At 50.1% G+C, this 20,371-nt stretch overlaps 1 protein-coding gene and 1 pseudogene across 1 annotated transcript; both read right to left on the minus strand.

Annotated features, from left to right (window-relative positions):
• Nucleotides 1-360: 360 nt before the first annotated feature.
• Nucleotides 361-15,075, minus strand: LOC144102202 (protein argonaute-4-like). Its single transcript, XM_077635513.1, has 4 exons — nt 14,962-15,075; nt 9,494-9,981; nt 2,830-4,099; nt 361-368 (listed from the first exon to the last, which is right to left on the minus strand). The coding sequence occupies exons 1-4, from the start codon at nt 15,017-15,019 to the stop codon at nt 361-363; spliced, it is 1,824 nt and encodes a 607-aa protein (XP_077491639.1). The 5' UTR covers nt 15,020-15,075.
• On the minus strand, nt 11,998-12,140 carry LOC144102817 (U2 spliceosomal RNA; annotated as a pseudogene).
• Nucleotides 15,076-20,371: the final 5,296 nt, after the last annotated feature.

The following is a 20,371-nucleotide window of genomic DNA, read 5'->3' on the forward strand; positions in this document are numbered from 1 at the left end:
TTTCCAACTGACGCTGAAATGAATAACAGTCGGTTGAAGTTACTCGGCACACTCCGCTAAATTGAGTTCACGGGGTTCACATTCTGGATCACGTGATCGGTTTATACATAGCTCTAAAAATTGATTCCCTACTTGACTTCACTCAACCAAAATTTCCGTGCAAGGTTGGCTTTTGAGTATGCCGCTAGTGAACAACCACACAGAGCCAAGAAAATTCAGTAGAGGAACGTCCGGCTTCACCGCTCAGCCGTTGTTTTCCTGGTACCACTTCGCGGCATTTTTTTTCTGGATACGACTAAAGAATGAAGCCGCTTTTCCCCGCAAAAGAAACCCCTTCCAGTCAATGGCGCCAGCTGGTTTTCACGAACCTGCAAGGTGGACAATGCAGCGAGCGTGGTGACAATGACAATAGTCTTTCATGTGAGGGGGGAGACTAACCCCTTCCTTTTGCCACTTCCTACATGGTTACCTTAGGAGGCTCATGAGAAATGGTCTACGCCGTTGGCTGCAATAGAGTCCGTTCAGGGGGAAAAGCCGCCTGGTTCTTAGTGAGACTTATATTAGCCAGGATAGCAAGATGTGGCAGCCGGAAATGCCGCCCACTCGGCCGAAGCAGTGGGTCAGTAGACTGGTCTAACTACAACCCCTACTGAGCTGAGATCTCAACAGCAGGTGGCGCTGCCTTTTATTACCCGTGCCACACGCGCACTAGAAATAACCGCAGATGTTTGTAGCCTTAAGTTTGCCTGTGCCATTATTTTTCGGAGCTGGCAGTACACGTCCAGGTTTAATGACATTATTATTGACAGATATATTTACATTACAGATTCGCCACTATAACAGAGGAGATTACAATCAAATAAATGACGAACTTCAAGTGTTTTCTGATAATATCCTGGCGCCATCTTTTCAAGACAGGTAAGTAGAAGATAACCGCAGGTTCAATTTAGAGACAAGATCGCAGAAATAGTAGCCAAACATGCCCCGCTTATCACGCTATCACATCATAAATCTAACCCTTGCTTTACAAGAAAGCATCAACGAATGAGAAATAGAAAAAAAACGGTTGATGTACTTTTACTATATGATTTTTTTATTTCTAAGCTATGTTGTACAAATTTCAGTATTTGACCCCCCCACCCCTCACACACACACAATGCCTCTCCTGAGGACTGTAAGGTATCTGTAAATGAATAAATAAATAAATAAATAAATAAATTCACGGTGATGATAACGCCTTCAAGGGAGTAAAAAATCACCTGAAAATAAACAGTGTCAATGAGCCAGTATCTCAGAATGTCATTCAAATATAATATAAAAATAAATTTGTAGAAAATGCCACTGTTCTTGCTTGACAACTTGCAAAAGTAGAACTCGCGTGCCAGCTAGCTCACAGGCTAACAGTACTTCGGAATTGCTGGTAAAAATGGTGCTCTTTATGAATAAACCATTATCCACAGGATAGTAACTTCTCACAAAAAAAGTTGCATATCTTTCTGCATGCGGAATGGGGATAAGAGTATACACTGCTCGGGCGAATGAGTTGTGGCGAACTCAGTAGGTCGCAAACGGCAGTTAGTATGTCTAATGCCATTCAATACGAGTACGTACCACTGTTCCGATGGCGTTAAAACTTGATCACTAAGTAATTAATGACATTAAACATGACCTTGTGGCACTGGTATAGCACCTCTAACTGTCGTTCAGTTCAACGGACGGTCAACTGCACAGCCGTTAATATCGCCCGAGCGTAAAAGGGGTGAGACACGGAGCGGGCACGCACAAAACCCAACCACAAGCCTCAGTCTTGGATGTTTACCACCTTTTGAAGAGAAACGATCAAGCTGACGTCAACTAACACCGAGAAGACGTCTCCAGAAATGAATGTCCTGAAATTATAGCGCTGTGGAGATCTATTCGGTGCCGTTACGTATATGCACAGAGAGTCCGCTTGTCATAACACAAAAGGTTATCCAATGACGCTAGCGGCATTGAATGCGGTATAGCTGTCTTAACAAGATGAGCGTTTAGTGGGCACAGTATTGTAGTAGGCGCAGTTGCTTACCTCATGGTTACGGACTTCCAAGAACTGCCCCTCGCTCACTCCGTCTCTGTAGAAGACGATCCGCTGAGGCTTGTACCTGGTGGTGCGGTAGAAAACCATTAGCAATTCCTTGATCATGTCCTTCAGGTCCTTGATGATTTCCACACGTGCCTTAGCCTTGGAGTCTTCAATCTGTACCCGAATGGTGGCGTGAAACTTGGACGGTACAGGGTCTAGGCTTCCGACGCATGCGGCGATGGATGGCCTGATCTTGTCTCCAGGCGATGGGTGCGACACGTCTGCTCCGATGACGATCACGGGACAATGTAATAGCTTTGGCTTCTCCTGCATCAGGAGACTATTGTTGATGCCGCCCATCTTGGCGTTGATCTTTTGGCACAGGTTTTGGATGAGCGCTGCATTACACTTTTGGATCACGTTGTTGTCCAAGATGCATTGTGTGCGCAGGGAGAGCTCAGTCTCTGCCACCTGCTTGATCTCAGCGTAGTTTGTGGCTTTTGTTATCACAGCCACAACCATCTCCAACTGCGGGTACTGCTGGCGCTGCTCCGTGAGAACGGTCCGCATGGGCTGGCGGTTTGTGTCGAACGTGATAACCGCAAGCGGCTGCGCAATGCGCATGCCCAGTTCTTGGCCGATGCGGATCAGCATCTTGATGAAGTTGTCCAGGCAGTCTTTGTGCGCGAAGCGGCTCACGTTGAGAACAATCCACTGTGTCATGGACATCGCCTTGTGGAAACGCTGCCCTCGGAGATCCCACGTACCGTCGCGTGGCTTGCACATGGTGTTCTTCTCAAAAACCAGAGTTGGCGGGTCGAGCACTCTGCCCACAACCTGAGTGGGTTCGGAGTTGATCTTGACGCCGAACTCTCGCAGGTACTTCTCCGAGGTGCTGACCATGTCGCGCACAGACTGACGAATCTCCAGGAAGCGTTTGGCTGGGGGCTTGGCCGTGCGCTTGATCATCTCGGCGGTCTGACTCTCATCGAGTTTCTTCCGACAGTGCTGGCCTTCGGCCAGCTCGCACACCTCCAGAGGAATGTAGACCGGATGCGTCGGGCTGCCACTCTGCACGCAAGGGAAGTTCGGGTACGACAAGCGCCTGTAGCGGCTCTGGAAGTAGTCGGCGACGGAGATCTGACTTCCTTCTGATTCAAAATAGATGTCCTTGGCAGCTTCCCTCGTGATCTTGACCACTTTGTACTTGCGCGGGTAGGGAAGGTGCGTCACTTTTACGCGGAGTCCTTTGAGCTCCCTATTCAGCCGCACGTACTGGTTGTCGCGCAATGACCGTAAGTCCGCGGGTGTCAACGCACGCCGGCTGTCGCTGAAAAACCTGCACATGAAGTCTACCAGTGGAAGCGACTCGTAGAATGCTGTTGCTGACATGTCGACGTTAAGCATGGGCTTCCATTGGGCGGGTCGAACACTCGTGTAGTAGCCAAACCACACCTCCCGGCCTCCTCCGAGGTCATTGTACTCGTTGGGTCCCGGCGGTCTGAAGAACGAGCGTCCAACCGGCGCAAGGTTGATCGAGGGGCTGTGCCTCAAGACGATGTCGATGGCCTGGAGGACTTCCTGGGGCACAGTTTGTACGCGCTTTTGGAAGACGCCATGCAGGGCATCCATGTTCACGGTGGCTGCATACTGGATCTTGATGGTAAACTTCTGGCTTCTCTGGTCTTCTTCGAGGTCGACTGTGAATGTCCGCTCGCGGAAGTTGAGCTGACGGCGCGTGTACAGGTTCTTGCGGCCATCGAAAGCCGGGATGCAGTTGGCCAGGTCTTGCCGGTACTTCTTTACTAGGAGCTCGATGACTATCCTGTTGATCTTTGTACTGAGGCATCGGTACTTTTTCTGCTCAGGAACCTTGGTCTCCTGGGCAGTCTCCGATGAGATGTCGACGTCGTAGCGGTAGACGCTGCCGGTCGGTATCTCAATGCTGAAGTGGTTGGCAAGAAGTTGTATGGTCCGGCCCAGCTGGCCGTGGGCGGGCCGCCGCGGGAAGTGAGAGGGCAGGGTTCGCTCGAGCTCCTGCGCCGTGATTGGTGGTAATTAGAGCAGGGCATGAAGAAGTAAGTATGCACGCACTGTTTCGTGTGTTGAGCGTCACACATGTTTGGCCGAATGGTCTTCGATCTACACTACAGTGCAGGACCGGTTCCGGTGAGTCTTAACGGGGAAAGCCTCCTGCACCCCGTGTGCTGTAGCGAGCCTATTAAAGGACGGCGCTTGAACATTAATATCCTCCCCTGAGAATGTTTTAAATGTTTCGTGCAAGCGAAGTTATCTGCAGTCAATATCTAAATTTCAGCGTCTTCTAGCCTTTCTATCTCCTTTCATCACTCTTTTCATGCTCACAGGTCGGCGCTCTTTCAGCCAGCCCTACCCACTCGGCCCCACCGCCGGCTGCAGACGCGTTCGGGAATTTTCCCGGTAGTGGTGGGGGGGGGGGGAGGGCTTCCTGAACCGCCGAAACGACACTTATTATTGGCAGCGGCCACAATAGCTGCCATACTTCTGAATCTAACCGACAGACACATCTGAACAAAAATACGCAGGAGCGCGAGGCGGAGAAATGCACGGGCGTGAAAAAGTCGCTGTAAGGAGCTCGCCAACCTTCGCTCGGGATTGTGGGCTCTGCGCTCAATGTAGGAATATATGGTTCAGGTGTTTATGACGAAAGCTCGTAGTACTTGAGCGAGGTTATGTACACGGTTGGCCAAAAGTTCCGGGGCCACAGGGCTTGCTTCTTTCATCGGTATATCGCGGCATTTAAGGTGCGATTAAAGCTATCAAGGTTCGCAGAGTATATAATGATACCTCTTCCGCCCTCTACGGATATTTTGAGTCTTTGGGTGTGTCATGTCTGCCTGATTATACAGCTCAAAAGCAGACCCTATGGCCTGGGAACTTTTGACCTACCCTGTACTTTCCTCGGAAGGTATTTCAAAGCCTTGTTCTATCTTGAGCACATCTGACAGGGACGATCGGGTCGATTGCAAAATCAAGGAAACGGACTGCGTGGTTGTAGTGTACATCAAAAGCGAGACAGTAAGTACTAGTTCTTTCTGTGCCTTAATTTATTTATTCAGGGAACCCAGCCCATGATAGCGCAAGAGCTCAAGTATTTCTTCCAAGGTTTCTGAACCACTCAAAGGGCTACTGTGGGCGAGTTTGAATGTTTTAGACGTGGTATTGTGTTCCTATTCGCATAACATTTCTTGGGAGTCAATTCTCTGTGCCTTTAAAAGCGTTTTTCAAAATCCTGAGTAGAAGCCCTTTAAACCAGCAAAAGCAAAGAACGCCGAAACTAAAACTGGGTTTCTCCCAAAGAATGACGTCAAGGTAGAAGCTTGTCGTCATTCATACATTACTGTAACAAAAACTTTCGGCGCGTTGACTGACTAAACGGGAGACTGTAAGCGACAGACCACTGTTTGTGTGAAATGACCAAAAACAAAGGTCTTCATTTTCTTCTTCTTGCGCAAACTCCAAGCAAATATCGAAGGGCATGCAGCTGGTGACGTCACACGTGCAAGGTCGCCCTCAGAAATCGTCCCGATTGGGGCGACAAAATTGGAAAAATTTAATTATTCGTGCTGAAACAAACCGACGCCCGGCGGCGAAGCTCGGCACAAGGAATTACCGTGGAAATTTCGGCATTCGTGGAGGCCAACAAAAGACGCCGCAGCTGGCCATTAACAGCGAAAGATGAACAACATTCACACGAATTTTTCTGTGAATTGAGAATGTGCAGGCGCGTAATTTATAAGAATCAACAGCTGCAGCCCAAGGAAACATCAGTTCGCCAGAGTGGATGTTTGGGCTCGACGGTGCACCATTTCACTTCGAGTAAAAGAGCATTTAACGAGTGACTAAAAAAGACAATGCACTCACCGCGGTGGCTCGGTGGTTAGAGTGCTCGGTCACTGAACCGGCGTTCCCAGGTCCGAAACCGACCGCTGCGGCTGCGTTTCGATGGAGCCGAAACGCTAAGGCGCCCGTGTGCTGTTCGATGTCAGTGGACTTTAATGATTCCCAGGTGGTCGAAATTATTCCGGAGCCCCCCACTACGGCACTTCTTTCTTTCCGCTTTCACTCCCCGCCCCTTTGTCCTTTCCTTACGGCGCTGTACGGGTGTACGCCGATATGAGAGACAGGTACTGCGCCAATTTCTTCCGCCCCCCCCCCAGAAAGTTTAATGTGGATTTGCCCAATAATATTAATAATTAATCGGTTTTTGAGAAAAGGAAATGGCGCCGTATCTGTTTCATATACCGTTGGGCACCTTGACCGCACCGTAAGGGAAGGGGAAAAGGAGGGAGTGAAAGAAGAAAAAAAGTAAGAAGTGCCGTAGTGGAGGGCTCCGGAATAATTTCGACAACTTGGGGATCTTTAACGTGCACTGACGTCGCACAGCACACGGGTGCCTTAGCGTTTACCCGCCGCGGTGGCTCAGTGGTTAGAGCGCTCGGCTACTGATCCGGAGTTCCCGGGTTCGAACCCGACCGCGGCGGCTGCGTTTTTATGGAGGAAAAACGCGAAGGCGCCCGTGTGCTGTGCGACGTCAGTGCACGGTAAAGATCGCCAGGTGGCCGAAATTATTCCGGAGCCCACCGCTACGGCACTTCCCTCTAACTTTCTTCTTTCACTCCCTCCTATATCCCTTCCGTTACTGTGCGGTTCAGGTGTTCAACGATATATGAGACTGATACTGCGCATTTCCTTTCGCCCAAAATTATTATTATTACTTAGCGTTTTTCCTCCATAAAAACGCCGCCGCCGCGGACGGGTTCGCACCCTGGAACTCCGGATCAGTAGCCGAGCGACCTAACCACTGAGCCACCGCAGTGGGTCAGAATTCCGGCATAAAACAAAACATTTAATACAGCCAAGGTTTAAGCCTAGAATCGTTTGATATCAAAAATGAAAATTTTCATCCGCGTGATGAGTTTTGGGATCTTGTAATCATGGAAATATTTATTATGAATTCACACGTACTGAGCCACATAAAAAAAATCCGGTTCGGCGCATTGTATTGCAGTGTATTGTTTTGAGTTATACGGCGTATAAGCAGCTAAGGCTATCATCTTTAACGTGCACTGACTTCGCACAGCACACGGGCGCGTTAGTGTTTAGCCTCCATAAAAACGCAGTCGCCGCGGTCGGGTTCGAACCCGGGAACTCCGGATCAGTAGCAGAGCGCCCTTACCACTTAGCCGCCGCGGCGGGTTGGATTAGCTCCGCTATTCCAGGATATACAAAGCGAAAAGCGAGATTGAGATCTCCACTGACCCATGGAGCCGTTAGCCCGCGTTTCCTTTCGTGAAAATGAACGGTCTTTGGTAAGTTGTCAACGCCAATGACCTCTATGAACGCCGCCGGCTCACTTGTTTTATTTGGTTTTTGAGGAAAGGAAATGACACAGTAACCATCTCACTGTGGTGGACACCCGTACCGCGCCGTGAAGGAAGGGATAAAGGAGGGAGGGAAAGAGGAAACTAAATTTAAAGTTGGATTTTGAGGAAATGTGCTGCGGTGCACAGCGGCGGAACACCTGTGGCTTGGTGCTACTAGTGGCGCATGGACAGTGGTAAGTAGGGACCGAGAGAGAGAGAAAGAAATGCGCCCTGTGACGTCACTGCTCCTCGTGCATGCGCAGAACGGCTCTCCAGGAATCAGGCGAAACTGCTCAACCTGCGGCCAGTAAAGCTTCCGCTTTAAAAAGAACTTCACACGCTGGCAACACAACACTCGGCCGCCGGTGCGTAAGTACTGAACCCTAAGGCTAACCTTGACGACGCACCAATTCTTCGAGCCACCCTTTATCCAGGCGACGACTGAGGCCCTGAACCTCACAGAAGAAACTGTGAGAATTGAAAATTGGCAATCGGGGATTGGAAATGACGCTGTACCTTTCTCACATATCGGCGGACACCTGAAACGCGCGGTAAGGGAAGGGAAAAAGGCGATAGTGAAAGAGGAAAGGAAGAAATAAATGCCCTAGTGCAGGGCTCCGGAGTAATTTTGACCACCTGGGGATCTTTAATATACACTGACATCGCACAGCACGCGGGCGCCTCAGCGCTTCGCCTCCATCGAAACGCAGATGCCGCGGTCAGGTTAATAATAATAATAATTGGTTTTTTTGGGGAAAGGAAATGACGCAGTATCTGCCTCATATGTCGTTGGACACCTGAACCGCGCCGTGAGGGAAGGGATAAAGGAGGGAGTGAAAGAAGAAAGGAAGAATAGGTGCCGTAGTGGAGGGCTCCGGAATAATTTCGACCACCTGGGGATCTTTAACGTGCACTGACATCGCACAGCACACGGGCGCCTTAGCGTTTTTCCTCCATAAAAACTCAGCCGCCGCGGTCGGGTTCGAACCCGGGAACTCCGGATCAGTAGTCGAGCGCCCTAACCACTGAGCCACCGCGGCGGGGCCGGTCAGGTTCCAACCACTCATTTAAATACGGTCGTTACGTCACAAACTTTCCTTTTAAATTTCGCCCACTCGCCTTGTCTATCTCATTGTTGACCAAGGAACCCATTGCGGTTCCCAAACGTTGTTCAATATCTTGACTTTCTCAGCGGCTAAATCTGATGTTTCACTTCCAGAGCGCCCTATACGTCAATCACTACCACGATGCTTGCTACCCACAGAACTTTTTGTTAGTAAAAACTAAGCCCTGCATAGTCGGCTGCAATTCGAGAAAGAAGGGACGGATGCCCTACCAAGGAAGCCTTGCAGCCAATCGCGTCCGCCGATTCTCCGGACGCCGCTCTCAATCTGATTAAACGGTGGTTCATCTCCTTTCATATGCCACTCCCTGAGATGTCACGCACGTCCAAGAGGATTGTCTAACCATGAAATCATGAGAACCAGTCGACGCCTTTGGCGGGAGGGCCTATTTCAAGAGGCATATGCTGATTCGTTCTTGAGTTGTATTATACCGGGGTTTGGTTCTCGTACCGTCTGTGCAAGTCGAAGTTTTGGAAAGGTGATGTTTCCTCTTGCCTTGAAACTAACAGTTAAAGCCCTTTGTAACGAAGCGGTTTATAACGAAACAACTGATATAACGAAGAAATTATGATTGCACGTGGAAGCTCAGCCAACAGGAGCTATAACGAAGCTACGCTTACAAAGAAGTTATTGCCGGAAACTTTCAACTTCGTGGTAAAGAGGTTCAACCGTTTTAAAAAGGTGCAACTTTATATGGACCGCTGGCATAACAAGCTGCACACCATGGTTTATAACGAAATAATGGATATAACGAAGGAATTACGATTCCCCTTGGAAGCTCGGTCAACACTGCATATAACGAAGTAACAGCCGCGAACGAACTTTCTACTTTGTTATAACGAGGTTAAACGAGCTACATGCCATGGCCAAAGGTGAAGCCCTTTTCGGAAAACAGTACGCACCTTGATCCTGACATCGTCGCCTGGAGTGGCTTGGTCTCCAGCTTCGGGGGTTTGCTCGGTTACCGCAACGGGCGGCGTACATGGAGGCGACGGTGGTAGGGCAACTGCTGCCGGCTGACTGCGACTCACGGCGGCTGCTGCGGATGCAGGCCGCGGGCTGCTGGCCGCTACCTTGGCGTCACCTGCGGCGGCGGCGGCCCCGTAGCTGGGACGGTAGGCGCTGGGCTGAGCGGTGGGCTGAGCTCTGGGCTGCGCGGTGGGCTGAGCTCTGGGCTGCGCTGCAGGGGTCGGGCCGCGGCTGACGGCGCGCGGCTGCGGGCTGGGCGCAGCGCCCTGCTGGAGTGCTTGCGCGAACGACACCCGCGACGGACCAGCGGGCGACGGAGCAGGAGCGGTGGCACCGGCGGGCGACGGAGCAGAAGCGGTGGCACCGGCGGGCGACGGAGCAGGAGCGGTGGCTTGATTGCCACCGCTGGCCGAAGGCACCGCTGCGAGCCGAAAATGCCCGTTTAACGTAGCGTTGATACATCTGCTGCGTTTGCGATCATAGCGATCGTTACGACACGCATATGTACACCGCCGAAAGCTGAAGACTGGACAGCCGTCGCCGGAGCTCCGTTGGTAGAGCACCGGACGCTAAATTCAGAGGTAGTGGGTTTCGGATCCCACCGGCGGCATGTAATTGTTTTACGTCTCCTTTAAAATCAATTATCTTTAAAAAGTTTTGTTTTTTTCCATGGGGGTTTAACGTCGCAAAGAGAGAGACAGAGAAAGACAGAAAGGCAGGGAGGTTAACTAGGCAACACCCGGTATGCTACCCTACACGTGGGAAGTGAAACGGAGGGAGAGACAGAAAAGGAAGAGAACAAAGGGATATGATAACTTTTCCACGTGTCCGTCGGCCGTTACTTGCAGGGTACACAGGGCACACACTGATTGTTCACAATCTTGCACTCAGTCCTGAGCCCTTCAAGCACTTTAAAGGTGCCTTCAAAGCTGTCCTCTGCGATGAAGGCGTACTCCATGGACCCAGACTCTTTAACAAGTTTTTGCCGTATTAAGCCCCCACGGATGAACACCACATATTATTAAAAAAACATCCCCTATGCTTCTTGGTTCGGTCACTGTTGGCATCTGTCATGTATGTCATAACGAGCACCACTTGTCCCTTCCCTTGTCTGCTCAACAGTAAAAGACAGATGGTATAGAGTACCTAGTCGAGGGTTTGACGGTATGCCGTCTGGTCAGGTCAGCAGAATGAATCTTCGGTTTACTGACCATGTGAATGTGGTCAGCTGACTTCAGCTAACATATCTGACATGGTCAGTGACCGAAAATTCAGTATACTGTGGACGAGAGCATACGTCGCAATAGCCGTCCCAACTAAGACGCTGTGCAAGCCGACAATGGCATGCTCCGTGACTACACACGTCTAAACACGCAGCGCCCCTAAACAGCGTCGTATACCCTTTGCACGGAAGAACTGAGTGCGAGGCCCTAGCTGTCGCACAGGGTCTTAATGTTCACACAAATGTGATCAGCCCTCCCCCCACAGCAACGAAGAAGCAACAAATGTCCCGCCGCGCATTCAATATATTTTCGACACACGCGCACGCTTTCCTTCTAGTTGTATACTTGAGAACAAAAAAAACAATTTTAAATTTAACTTCGCTAACCCTGGAATTCAGCGAAAACAAGGACGCTTGCTAAGCACCTGAGGCTCGTCCACGGCAGCGCGTGCATGGACAGCCGTTCTATAGTATGTACCCACACGACCACGTGGCTTAGACGTAGTATCTCATGGTCTTACACCCCCATCAAATGTATTAAGGGTCAAAGGTGAACCCAAATGTCACCTAATGTCAAAGGTCAAAGATCAGAGGTCAACGAAAGGCCATGGGTCAAGGGCAGAGGTCAAGAGTTACACGCCATAACTGTACCACGTACGGTCATACATGGCTAACGTGGTTGGGCTGAAGGTCATTGGAGGCCATTCTCCGGCCTATGCGACGACTGCTTTACCAAACGTGGTGAAGCTTTTCGCTTCGTGTTCAACTGCAGTGACTTCTTTAGTTCCCCTACTTTTAAAGGGAAGCCCGTTCCTGCGTTCCGCGTCGTAGTCGGTGTAACATATGCTACTTGACAGGTGACGTGTTACTGAGTGTGACAGGTGACGTGTTGGCAGGTAGCAGCAGAGCGAAGCGCCACCTGACACGGCGAGAGGAATGGACAGCCGGAATGCGGCTGCTACGGGACGATGCCGGAGGGCCGCTAGCAACGCAACAGGAATCTGCCAAGCGGTAGCAAGCGGCTTGCGAAGAGCTGCGCTCTAATTCCGATTTACCGTCTGTTGTAATGGGTCGTCTGTCTGTCTGTTACTGCCAGGAAGAAAGGAAAGTGCACAGGCCTGCTCACTGGCTCAAGCCGAGCCACAATCGCTACCACGTGCAGATAGTAGGAGAGTTGAAAGATGGGACAGAAAGACAGGATAGTAAAGACGCGCTAAAGACAAGGCCGATCCCAGAGGTAGTGCAATACCGGGCCAACCGGTGGCGGGAAAGAAGCATCCTTCAAACTCCCCGCCACATTTCCAAAAATAAGTCCAACTTGGACCCGTAAGAGATACTCCACGGGTCCGGACAACTATAATGGGGCATCAATTTTTTTTCATTTATATATCAGGCGTAAAGAATGCACCTTTCGTACCGCGGATAACGCTTGCTGTCACGGAGAATGTCAACAAATGCTGGTTGTGGGAAACGTTTCCCCAAATCCCTGCCTTTCCTCGAAATCGACGGAGTCCAGAACATCGTCAACGCCAATTGCAATGATCACAATGAACGCGGCGGTGGCGGCTGAATGACGTCATAGCTGTCACGTGGCTTCTCCTAGGTTCAAGGTAAAACTCTCCTATACGGCGAAGCAGCTACGCAAGGTAGTAGTAAAGCATTCCCTTCACAGGAAGGGGACGATTAGATGGCTGCCCGGCCCTATTGAGCTGCGATGTAGGGGCTGCCGCACATGTGGCGAGGGCTGCTTGCCACCGGGTGTACCTGTTGCTAAACCGTCGTCATCACTTCAGATGAGGCGGCTGTTGCGAGTCCTTTCTGCCAATCTTTTCTCTCAAATCTCGTTTAACTCTCCAAATGTCTGCCCGTAGCAGCGATTATCCTCACGTGGCAGTGATTACCTGCACGTGGTAGCTACTGTGGATCAGCTTGAGCCGGTGGGCGGGTCCGTGAACTTTTCATTCTTCCCTAAGTCTCAACAACAACAACAAAACCCCGCCACTCATCGCACCACACAGCGGGACGCCAAGCTGTTAAGCCGGCTTGATTTCACCCGAGAGGCCCATAGAGTGCGCACTCTTACCTAGAAACAAGAGACACGCAGTCGCGATAAACAGCGACCACAATCCAGGGAAAGACAGACCTTTGCTGAAAATTGAAAATTGGTTTTTGAGGAAAAAAAAAAGACGCAGTAACCGTCTCGCATATCGCGGTGCACACCTGAAGCACGCCGTAAGGGAAGGGATAGAAGGACTGGGTGCAGAAAGGAAAAAAAAAGGTGCTGTAGTGGAGGGCTCCGGAATAATCGTACATAGTAATATCGTACAGGACACGGGAACCTTTGCGTTTCGCCTCCATCGAAACGCTGCCGCCGAGGTCGGGTTCGAAACCGGGTACTCCGGATCAGTAGCCGAGCGCCCTAATCACTGAGCCACCGCGGTGGGTAATCCGGATAGCCCAAGCAAAAAATGCAGTGGAAACAGATTAATGACGCTCAAACGCGATACCCGAAAGACGCGGGCTCGATCCCGGCCGCGGCGGTCGAATTTCGATGGAGGCGAAATTCAAAAGGCCCGTGTTCTGTGCGATGTCAGGGCATGTTAAAGAACCCCAACGTAGTCGAAATTTCCGGAGCCCTTCACTACGGCGGCTCTCATAGCCTAAGTCGCTTTGGGACGTTAAACCCAAATAAACCATAAAGAAATCGTAAATGCGCTTAGGGGATTAGGGTGCGGAGCTGTTGCTATGCACCAAGAACGGACTAAAACGAGACGGCAGCGCTCGGAAACGTGCCGTGGATCAAGGCACTCATCAAGCGGAAGAGCGTTCCACAGCACCTGCTCCGTGTCAGGTCAGCAGCATGGCCGGAACACACAGGGGCACGGGCGACGCGTGCAGAAGCGCGTGCTCGAGGAGCGGCGAGACGCACAGTGCGCATGCGCAAGGCGAACGTTCGGCAATGCATTCTCGGCAGGAACGCGCCGCCGGTCACAAATGCGCGGCTTGGCTGGACCCCCTTTTATTAGTTCTATCAAAAAAAAAATACGACGTGATGCGAAGCGACGCGATCCTTTGCATTGGGTTATGCGCTTTGGTCAGGTATTTCACGTAATCTGTTAGCACTGACGTTGGTAGCATCCCTGGATGTTAGTAATTTTGTTCACTGCGAACACATTCTGTCGTATAGCAATGCTACGGCTAGGTCATATTTTCCCTAGACTGCAGCATCAATGCAAAACGTTGGTGGTCTTAACGAGAGATACTAATATTAATTATATCGAAGGAGTGCATTGTCCACAACGCAGGTTTTAGCTTGAGCAAGCTGAAGGCTTTGCCATTTGAATAAGCATGCGCGCTTTGTTCGAACAAAGCAAGGCTCTTCACAGCCCGAGGGCAACGCGCCCATTACCGGCGTTGCATATGGCGACACTGTTAGAGCCACGAGGACCGGAGATGCGCAAAGGCCCGCGCGAACCCGAAGCTATCGCGACGTACGCAATCCAAACGCTACTTCACATACAAGCGGAAACGCTATTGATTTCTGTCGCCACGGCGCACAAAGCCGTTTCGAGCAATCGCGGCGGGGGAAGCGGCCAGAGTGAAGAGGTTCCAAAAATATCAAAATTTTTCACTGCAACGCGCTGCTCAGTCGCTATATTCGCTCAGTCGCTTGCACGTGAACCAACCTTAACGCGATATAAAGGCTCTCGAGGTCGCTTCGGCTCAACCAAACCAGGCATTTTTTTTCTCTCAAGTCACGGTCACTCACGCTCAAATAAAAATTACGGTGCATGATAGCGAAAACAAACGGGTAACGAAGCTCGTGAATTTCATTCAGCCTTCTCGCTAAAATTTAATACTTTAGAACACAATCATCCTAGCCCACGAGGTTAGGCCTAAAGCGACCACCATGTGACGCCAGATGAACAAAGGGATCGAGCGCCCCATTCCCAACCCCTCGGAGGAGCAGTGGGAGGCTATTCTGCTCAGCGATGATCCTGACCGTCAGCACTGGCTGGTGGGGAGGGCCAGCGCAGCAGCAGCAGCCAGTGGACTACCGGACTAGGCGGTCCACCCACATGTTCGGAGAACATTGAAGAAATAAAGACGTTTGTAATCAATCAAAACCCAAACGACAGCGGCGGAGGCCACAGAACCGAAAGGAAATTCGCTACGCACCTGGAGGTCCACCAGCTGAGTCGTTTTTCTTCTTGTCTTTGCGCTTTCCTTTCCCCATTTAGATAGCGGGCCACAAACACAAATGGCAGTCACCGGAACGGACGTCTTGACAGCCTGCCGAGAAGCTGGAGAAAGGCAAAAAGGCTGCGTTTTTACTCTTTTATAGTGACCTTTTCCGCTCCGTGATTCGCTCATATGCTTCGCCACGAGCTGCACGTGTTCCGCCGTCATTGGCTACGCTTGGAGACGTCATGCGCGTGCCGGCGCTTCAGCCTCCAAGAACGCATAAAGAAAAAAAAAACTATGGAACCAAAGGAAATCGTCGTACGATACCGCGTTACTACAGCTCCTTATGGCAACGCAAAGTCCCGGCGCGTCTCGAACACGCGCGCTGTGGAACTCGAAGACAAGTGGAGGGGGACTCCGCTTCGAAACCCAAGTAGTCCTAGAAGCTGCTTTGCCGAGAGGGTCTAGTTCGGAAAATACATAGGCGCATACCAAGGTCACGGGCGTACAAAGTGAGAAAAAGTTACGAGCGCTGTTAGCATTCATTTCCCATTTTGTGCAAGTCCGTGGTTTCAGCTCAGAGATCCACATGACTGAGCCACCAGAAAGCGGCGAATAAAGAAGTGTAGCGATTTGTCAACATTTCTGGCTTTTACCTATGTCTCTATGTACTTGTTAATGCATCCGTTTAATTCATTTTATTCCCACGTGCTAGCGTGATTAGGCGTTAGGTGCCTTAGCCAGAGGACGTGGGAACAAAGCCTGACAGCGACGGCGCCGTTTCGATGTATATGCGAAATTATTTAAAGAACCCTGTGTGTTCGAAGTTACTGCAGTACCCCCCATATGCGACGGCCACGTTTGACTTCAACCTGCGTTTAATGCTGGCTATCAAATTCAGGCAAAGCGCCGAGTAGAATGGCAATGCAGTCGCCACGTTTCGCTTGATGAGCGCGAACGTCAAGTGTAGTTTAAATATTTAGCTTAAACGCTTGTCGTTACCTAGTGTTCGGGAAAGAGGCCACGCTGAGTCGAACACTGCTGCCTACCACAGCAACGCCAGCATCAAGGAAGCGCCACGTGACAAAGTTTAGCCGCCGCGTTGGCCCAGTGGTTACGGCGCTCGGCTGCTGACCCGACAGACGCGGGTTTGGTCCCGGGCGCGGCGATCGAATTTCAATGGAGGCGAAATTCTAGATGCCCGTGTACTGTGCGATGTCAGTGCACGCTAAATAACCCCAGGTGGTCGAATTTTCCGGAGCCCTTCACTGCGGCGTCTCTCATTGTCTGAGTTGTTTTGGGACGTTGAACCCCTCAAACCAAACCAAACAACGTTTTCTACCTTTTTGTGATGTTAGGAACGCTAGATGATCATGGAACTCCGTTACTGCAGCGTTGTGCTGCCGCCACACTCTTCATGAGCGCTTCTGATCGAATGTCGTGTAGTTCGCAAAGCGCTGAGACCTGGTGCCGCAGCGCTGGGCTACGAAAAATTGGTTTTCCTTTATCCCTTCCCTTACGGCGCGGTTCAGGTGTCCAACGATTTATGAGACAGATACTGCGCCATTTTCTTTCTCCTAAAACCAATTATTATTATTATTATTATTAGAAAGGAAACGGCGATGTAATTGTCTCGCTTCTCGGTGGAACAATCCGCTTTCAAACCGGCGCCCGTTCGAAAATAGAAGCGCTGGTATCACCGTAGCGTTTTGCTACATTAGGGTGGTGGTTACACCTTTATTGCCACAGAATGGAATTGATTAGTTGGGGCTGGTGCGAGGCAGTGTGGCCTCCAGTCGGGGGCGCGGCCTCTTGAGCTCGCGTGATGATGGCCAGCTGCGTTGTTTTCTTGAACTGGCCAAGAGCTTGTCCCATTCCTTCGTCGAGAGAGGTGGCAAGAATGTCATCGAAGAGGGTGGGCTATCGCATTCGGGCAGTGAGCGCGGCCTCCGACCCGAATTTCACGAGGGACGGGTTGATGTCCTTTCATGACCTCACCCATCAGTTTAGACTGGAGAGGCGTGCTTATGCCCCTCCCCACAAATTGTTAACAAAAGCGCAGGAAGTTACCTGACGCCGACTGCAAACACGCTCCCTTCTGAATCCGACACTGCTTCCCCTCAAGGACCCCCGGCCAGCACGACCCAAACTGCCATAAATATGGTGCAAGGGCCACGTACGACCACATTCTGTGAAACTGCGCAAATGATCCGCTTCAGGCGGAGTTGTTACCATTTCCTTTCCCCCCAAAACCAATTATTGTTATTATTACAGCTCCCTTCTCCCGAGCGGTGGGACGCCGCGCTGGTGAGGTCGGATCCCAAGATTCAAGTATGGACATTCCAGCGAGCTAATGAAGTCGCCGCTAGCCATGGGCTAGCGGCCATTTAGTATGTCTCCTGCAATCTGTTCTCGGCGCAATAAATGTTTTACAATCCAATCCATGAAAATTGAAAATTGGCTGTTCGGTAAAGGAAATGGTGCAGTATGTCTAAAATCTCGGCGGAAACCTGAACCGCGCCGTAAGAAAAGGGATAAAGGAGGGAGTGCGAAAAGAAAGCAGGAAGGAAATCCAGTAGTGGAGGGTTCCGGATTTATTTTGACCTCCAGGGGACCTTTATATATTACAATTGGTTTTTTGGGGAAGGAAATGGCGCAGTATCTGTCTCGTATATCGTTGGAAACCTGAACCGCGCTCTAAGGGACGGGATAAAAAAGGGAGTGAAATAAGAAAGGAAGAAATAGGTGCCGTAGTGGAGGGCTCAGGAATAATTTCGATCACCTGGGGATCTTTAACGTGCACTGACATCGCACAGCACACGGGCGCCTTAGCGTGTTTCCTCCATAAAATGCAGCCGCCGCGGTTGGGTTCGAACCCGGTAACTCCGGATCAGTAGCCGAGCGCTCTAACCACTGAGCCACCGCGGTGGGTGGACCTTTAACGAGCACTGAAATTTCACAGCACATGGGCGTTACCTCGTGTTCGGGAAAGAGGCGCCGCTGGGTCCAACAATGCTGCCTACCACAGCAACGCCAGCTTCAAAGAAACGCCACGCGACAACGTTTTCTTTATTTTTTACTCTTAGGACCAATATATTATGGTTTAATACCGTTGCCGCAGCGTTGATTTATGGCTTTCATTTAGACGTTAGGAACGCTACATAAGGGTGGAACTCCAATGGCGCTGCATTGGGCTGCCGCAACACCCTTCCAGACCGCTTCTGTTCGATGCCGTGTAGTTCGCAATGTGCTGACACCCTATGCCGCTACGATAAATTTTTTGAAAAAAGGAAACGGTCCCCCTATCCTCCCTTCCTCTCCCCTCACCTCTTTCATTTCATTTCTCAATTCTGTGTGCTATCTTTTCTTTCCGCCGCCCCAGCTTAGGTGCTTCAGTATCGATGGCAGATGCAGGGGCTAGCAAAGATCTTTTCCTTCCTTTTTACTATTATTTTAATGAAAAACCACTACCACTAGAAAGGAAACGGCGAAGTAATCGTTCGAACCCGACCGCGGCGGCTGCGTTTTTATGGAGTAAAAAGGCTAAGGCGCCCGTGTGCTGTGCGATGTCAGTCCACGTTAAAGATCCCCAGGTGGTCGAAATTATTGCGCAGCCCTCCACTACGGCACCTCCTTCTTCATTTCTTCTTTCAATCCCTCCCTTGTCCCTTCCCTAACGGCGTGTTTCAGGTGTCCAACGATATATGAGACAGATACTGCGCCATTTCCTTTCCCCAAAAACCAATTATTATTATAAGTAATCGTTTTTATGGAGGAAAAACGCTTAGGCGCCTGTGTGCTGTGCGATGTCAGTGCACGTTAAAAATCGCCAGGTGGTCGAAATTATTCCGGAGCCCTCCACTAAGGCACCTCTTTCTTCCTTTCTTCTACAATGACGCCAAAGAAAGAGCGGCGGCTGCTTTGAACTACATGACTTCACTGCTTTCCCTTCCTTTCTTGTTACAGCGAGAGCTCTATCTATGAAGTACCCCGATGCCGACCATTATGCCTGCTCCTAGACACGTGATCATCCCCTGCACATGCCTCGGGCTACTTTTGTCGTCTCTGAGTAGGGCCTGCGTTCACCCGTGATCATATGACAACGCTTTGATCTTATTCGCGACAGTGCTCAAACTCTGACTTCATCAAAAGGGGTCTCAAGTGATTCGAGCGCAGGTGGAGAGCTAAATAAAGAGGGAGAGCGAAAAAGAGCCTGGCGGCCTGTTTTATACATCGTTTTTTACAAAGGTGAGAAATCAGCTTCAAAGGTCGTTGTTTGCTTAGTCCATCCCCATCGAAAAATCTCGCATATATGTGTCATATGTGTCTAGCCCATACGTGATTATGGAACATGTGTAATACGTGCCCAGATATGCGATACGTGCCTATATGTCATACGTGTCATAGGTGTAAATCTGTTGGGAAAGAGAAACGCTGGGCTGGAATTGAAAAGATGGAAATCATGAACTAGCTGCCATGCAATATAGGAAACTAAAAAATGCAAAAAATGTACTGGGCAAAAAATAAATATATCGTGATGAACGTGACTCGTACCACCACCCTTCACATCCGTATCGCACTACACTAACCACTACTTCACCACGACTTTTTTCTTTCTTTATTGATCCACTAATCCACGACTGCCACTTTGAACTGTTGTGTTATTTTTGTATGAAAAAACTCACGCTGTCGTCTCCATTACTTTGCAGCCGGTGTGTAAGACGTGAGGAGCAGAGGTTATTTTCCTCTTTTAAAGAATGAAACTAGAGAAGTGGTCTTCCACTGATACTCTAAATCTTGATGTGCACTGCGATAAGCATTGAAACAGGTTTTTCTCACCGGAGAAGTATTTTTTCCTACACCCGGAGTTCTGCTAAAGAAATACCCCTGTTATTCGTTGCGTAGCTTTACAGCGGTTCAACAAAGCAGAGAATGCCTTATCTACCGCCAACTAATCGTGTATTCAACTACATTGAAAACGCCGAACCAGAGACAACTTGGGTAACCAGTGTTCACAGCAAGATAGATGGCACAAACAGAGAAACAAGGAGAATATTGTGTGAAATGGGCCAGGCAAATTTTTTGTCTTTGACATGCTCTGGCTCGGATTTGTTTCCTTTTGGTGGCTACATTTCCGCGCGTTTCATGAAGCACACGTGGCTGTATGCGAGGCACTCATGAACGACAATGTTTCCAGGATGTAGATGTAGTCTGATGTCTGATACGATGCACATCGTAGCTCCTGTCTGCGCGCGAGTGCCGCGTACGTGTGTTCACTCGAGACATACGTGTCCACCCCGGACATTCGCAACGCGTACGAACTGGTATTGAGTTCATATATGTTCATACGAGGCACATAACTTTATAAATATAACTCTATGCTGCCCATATGAATTCATACGAG

The sequence above is a fragment of the Amblyomma americanum genome, chromosome 8 (assembly GCF_052857255.1).
Source record: "Amblyomma americanum isolate KBUSLIRL-KWMA chromosome 8, ASM5285725v1, whole genome shotgun sequence".
In the NCBI taxonomy this organism is placed as follows: Eukaryota; Metazoa; Arthropoda; class Arachnida; order Ixodida; family Ixodidae; genus Amblyomma; species Amblyomma americanum.

Coding starts and splice junctions, on each gene's coding strand:
- LOC144102202 (XM_077635513.1), bottom strand. CDS start 15,019: ATGGGGAAAGGAAAGCGCAAAGACAAGAAGAAAAACGACTCAGCTGGT. Junction 9,982..14,961: donor CTCAGCTGGTGGACCTCCAG/GTGCGTAGCGAA, acceptor TTCGGCTCGCAG/CGGTGCCTTCGGCCAGCGGT. Junction 4,100..9,493: donor GCGACGATGTCAGGATCAAG/GTGCGTACTGTT, acceptor ATCACGGCGCAG/GAGCTCGAGCGAACCCTGCC.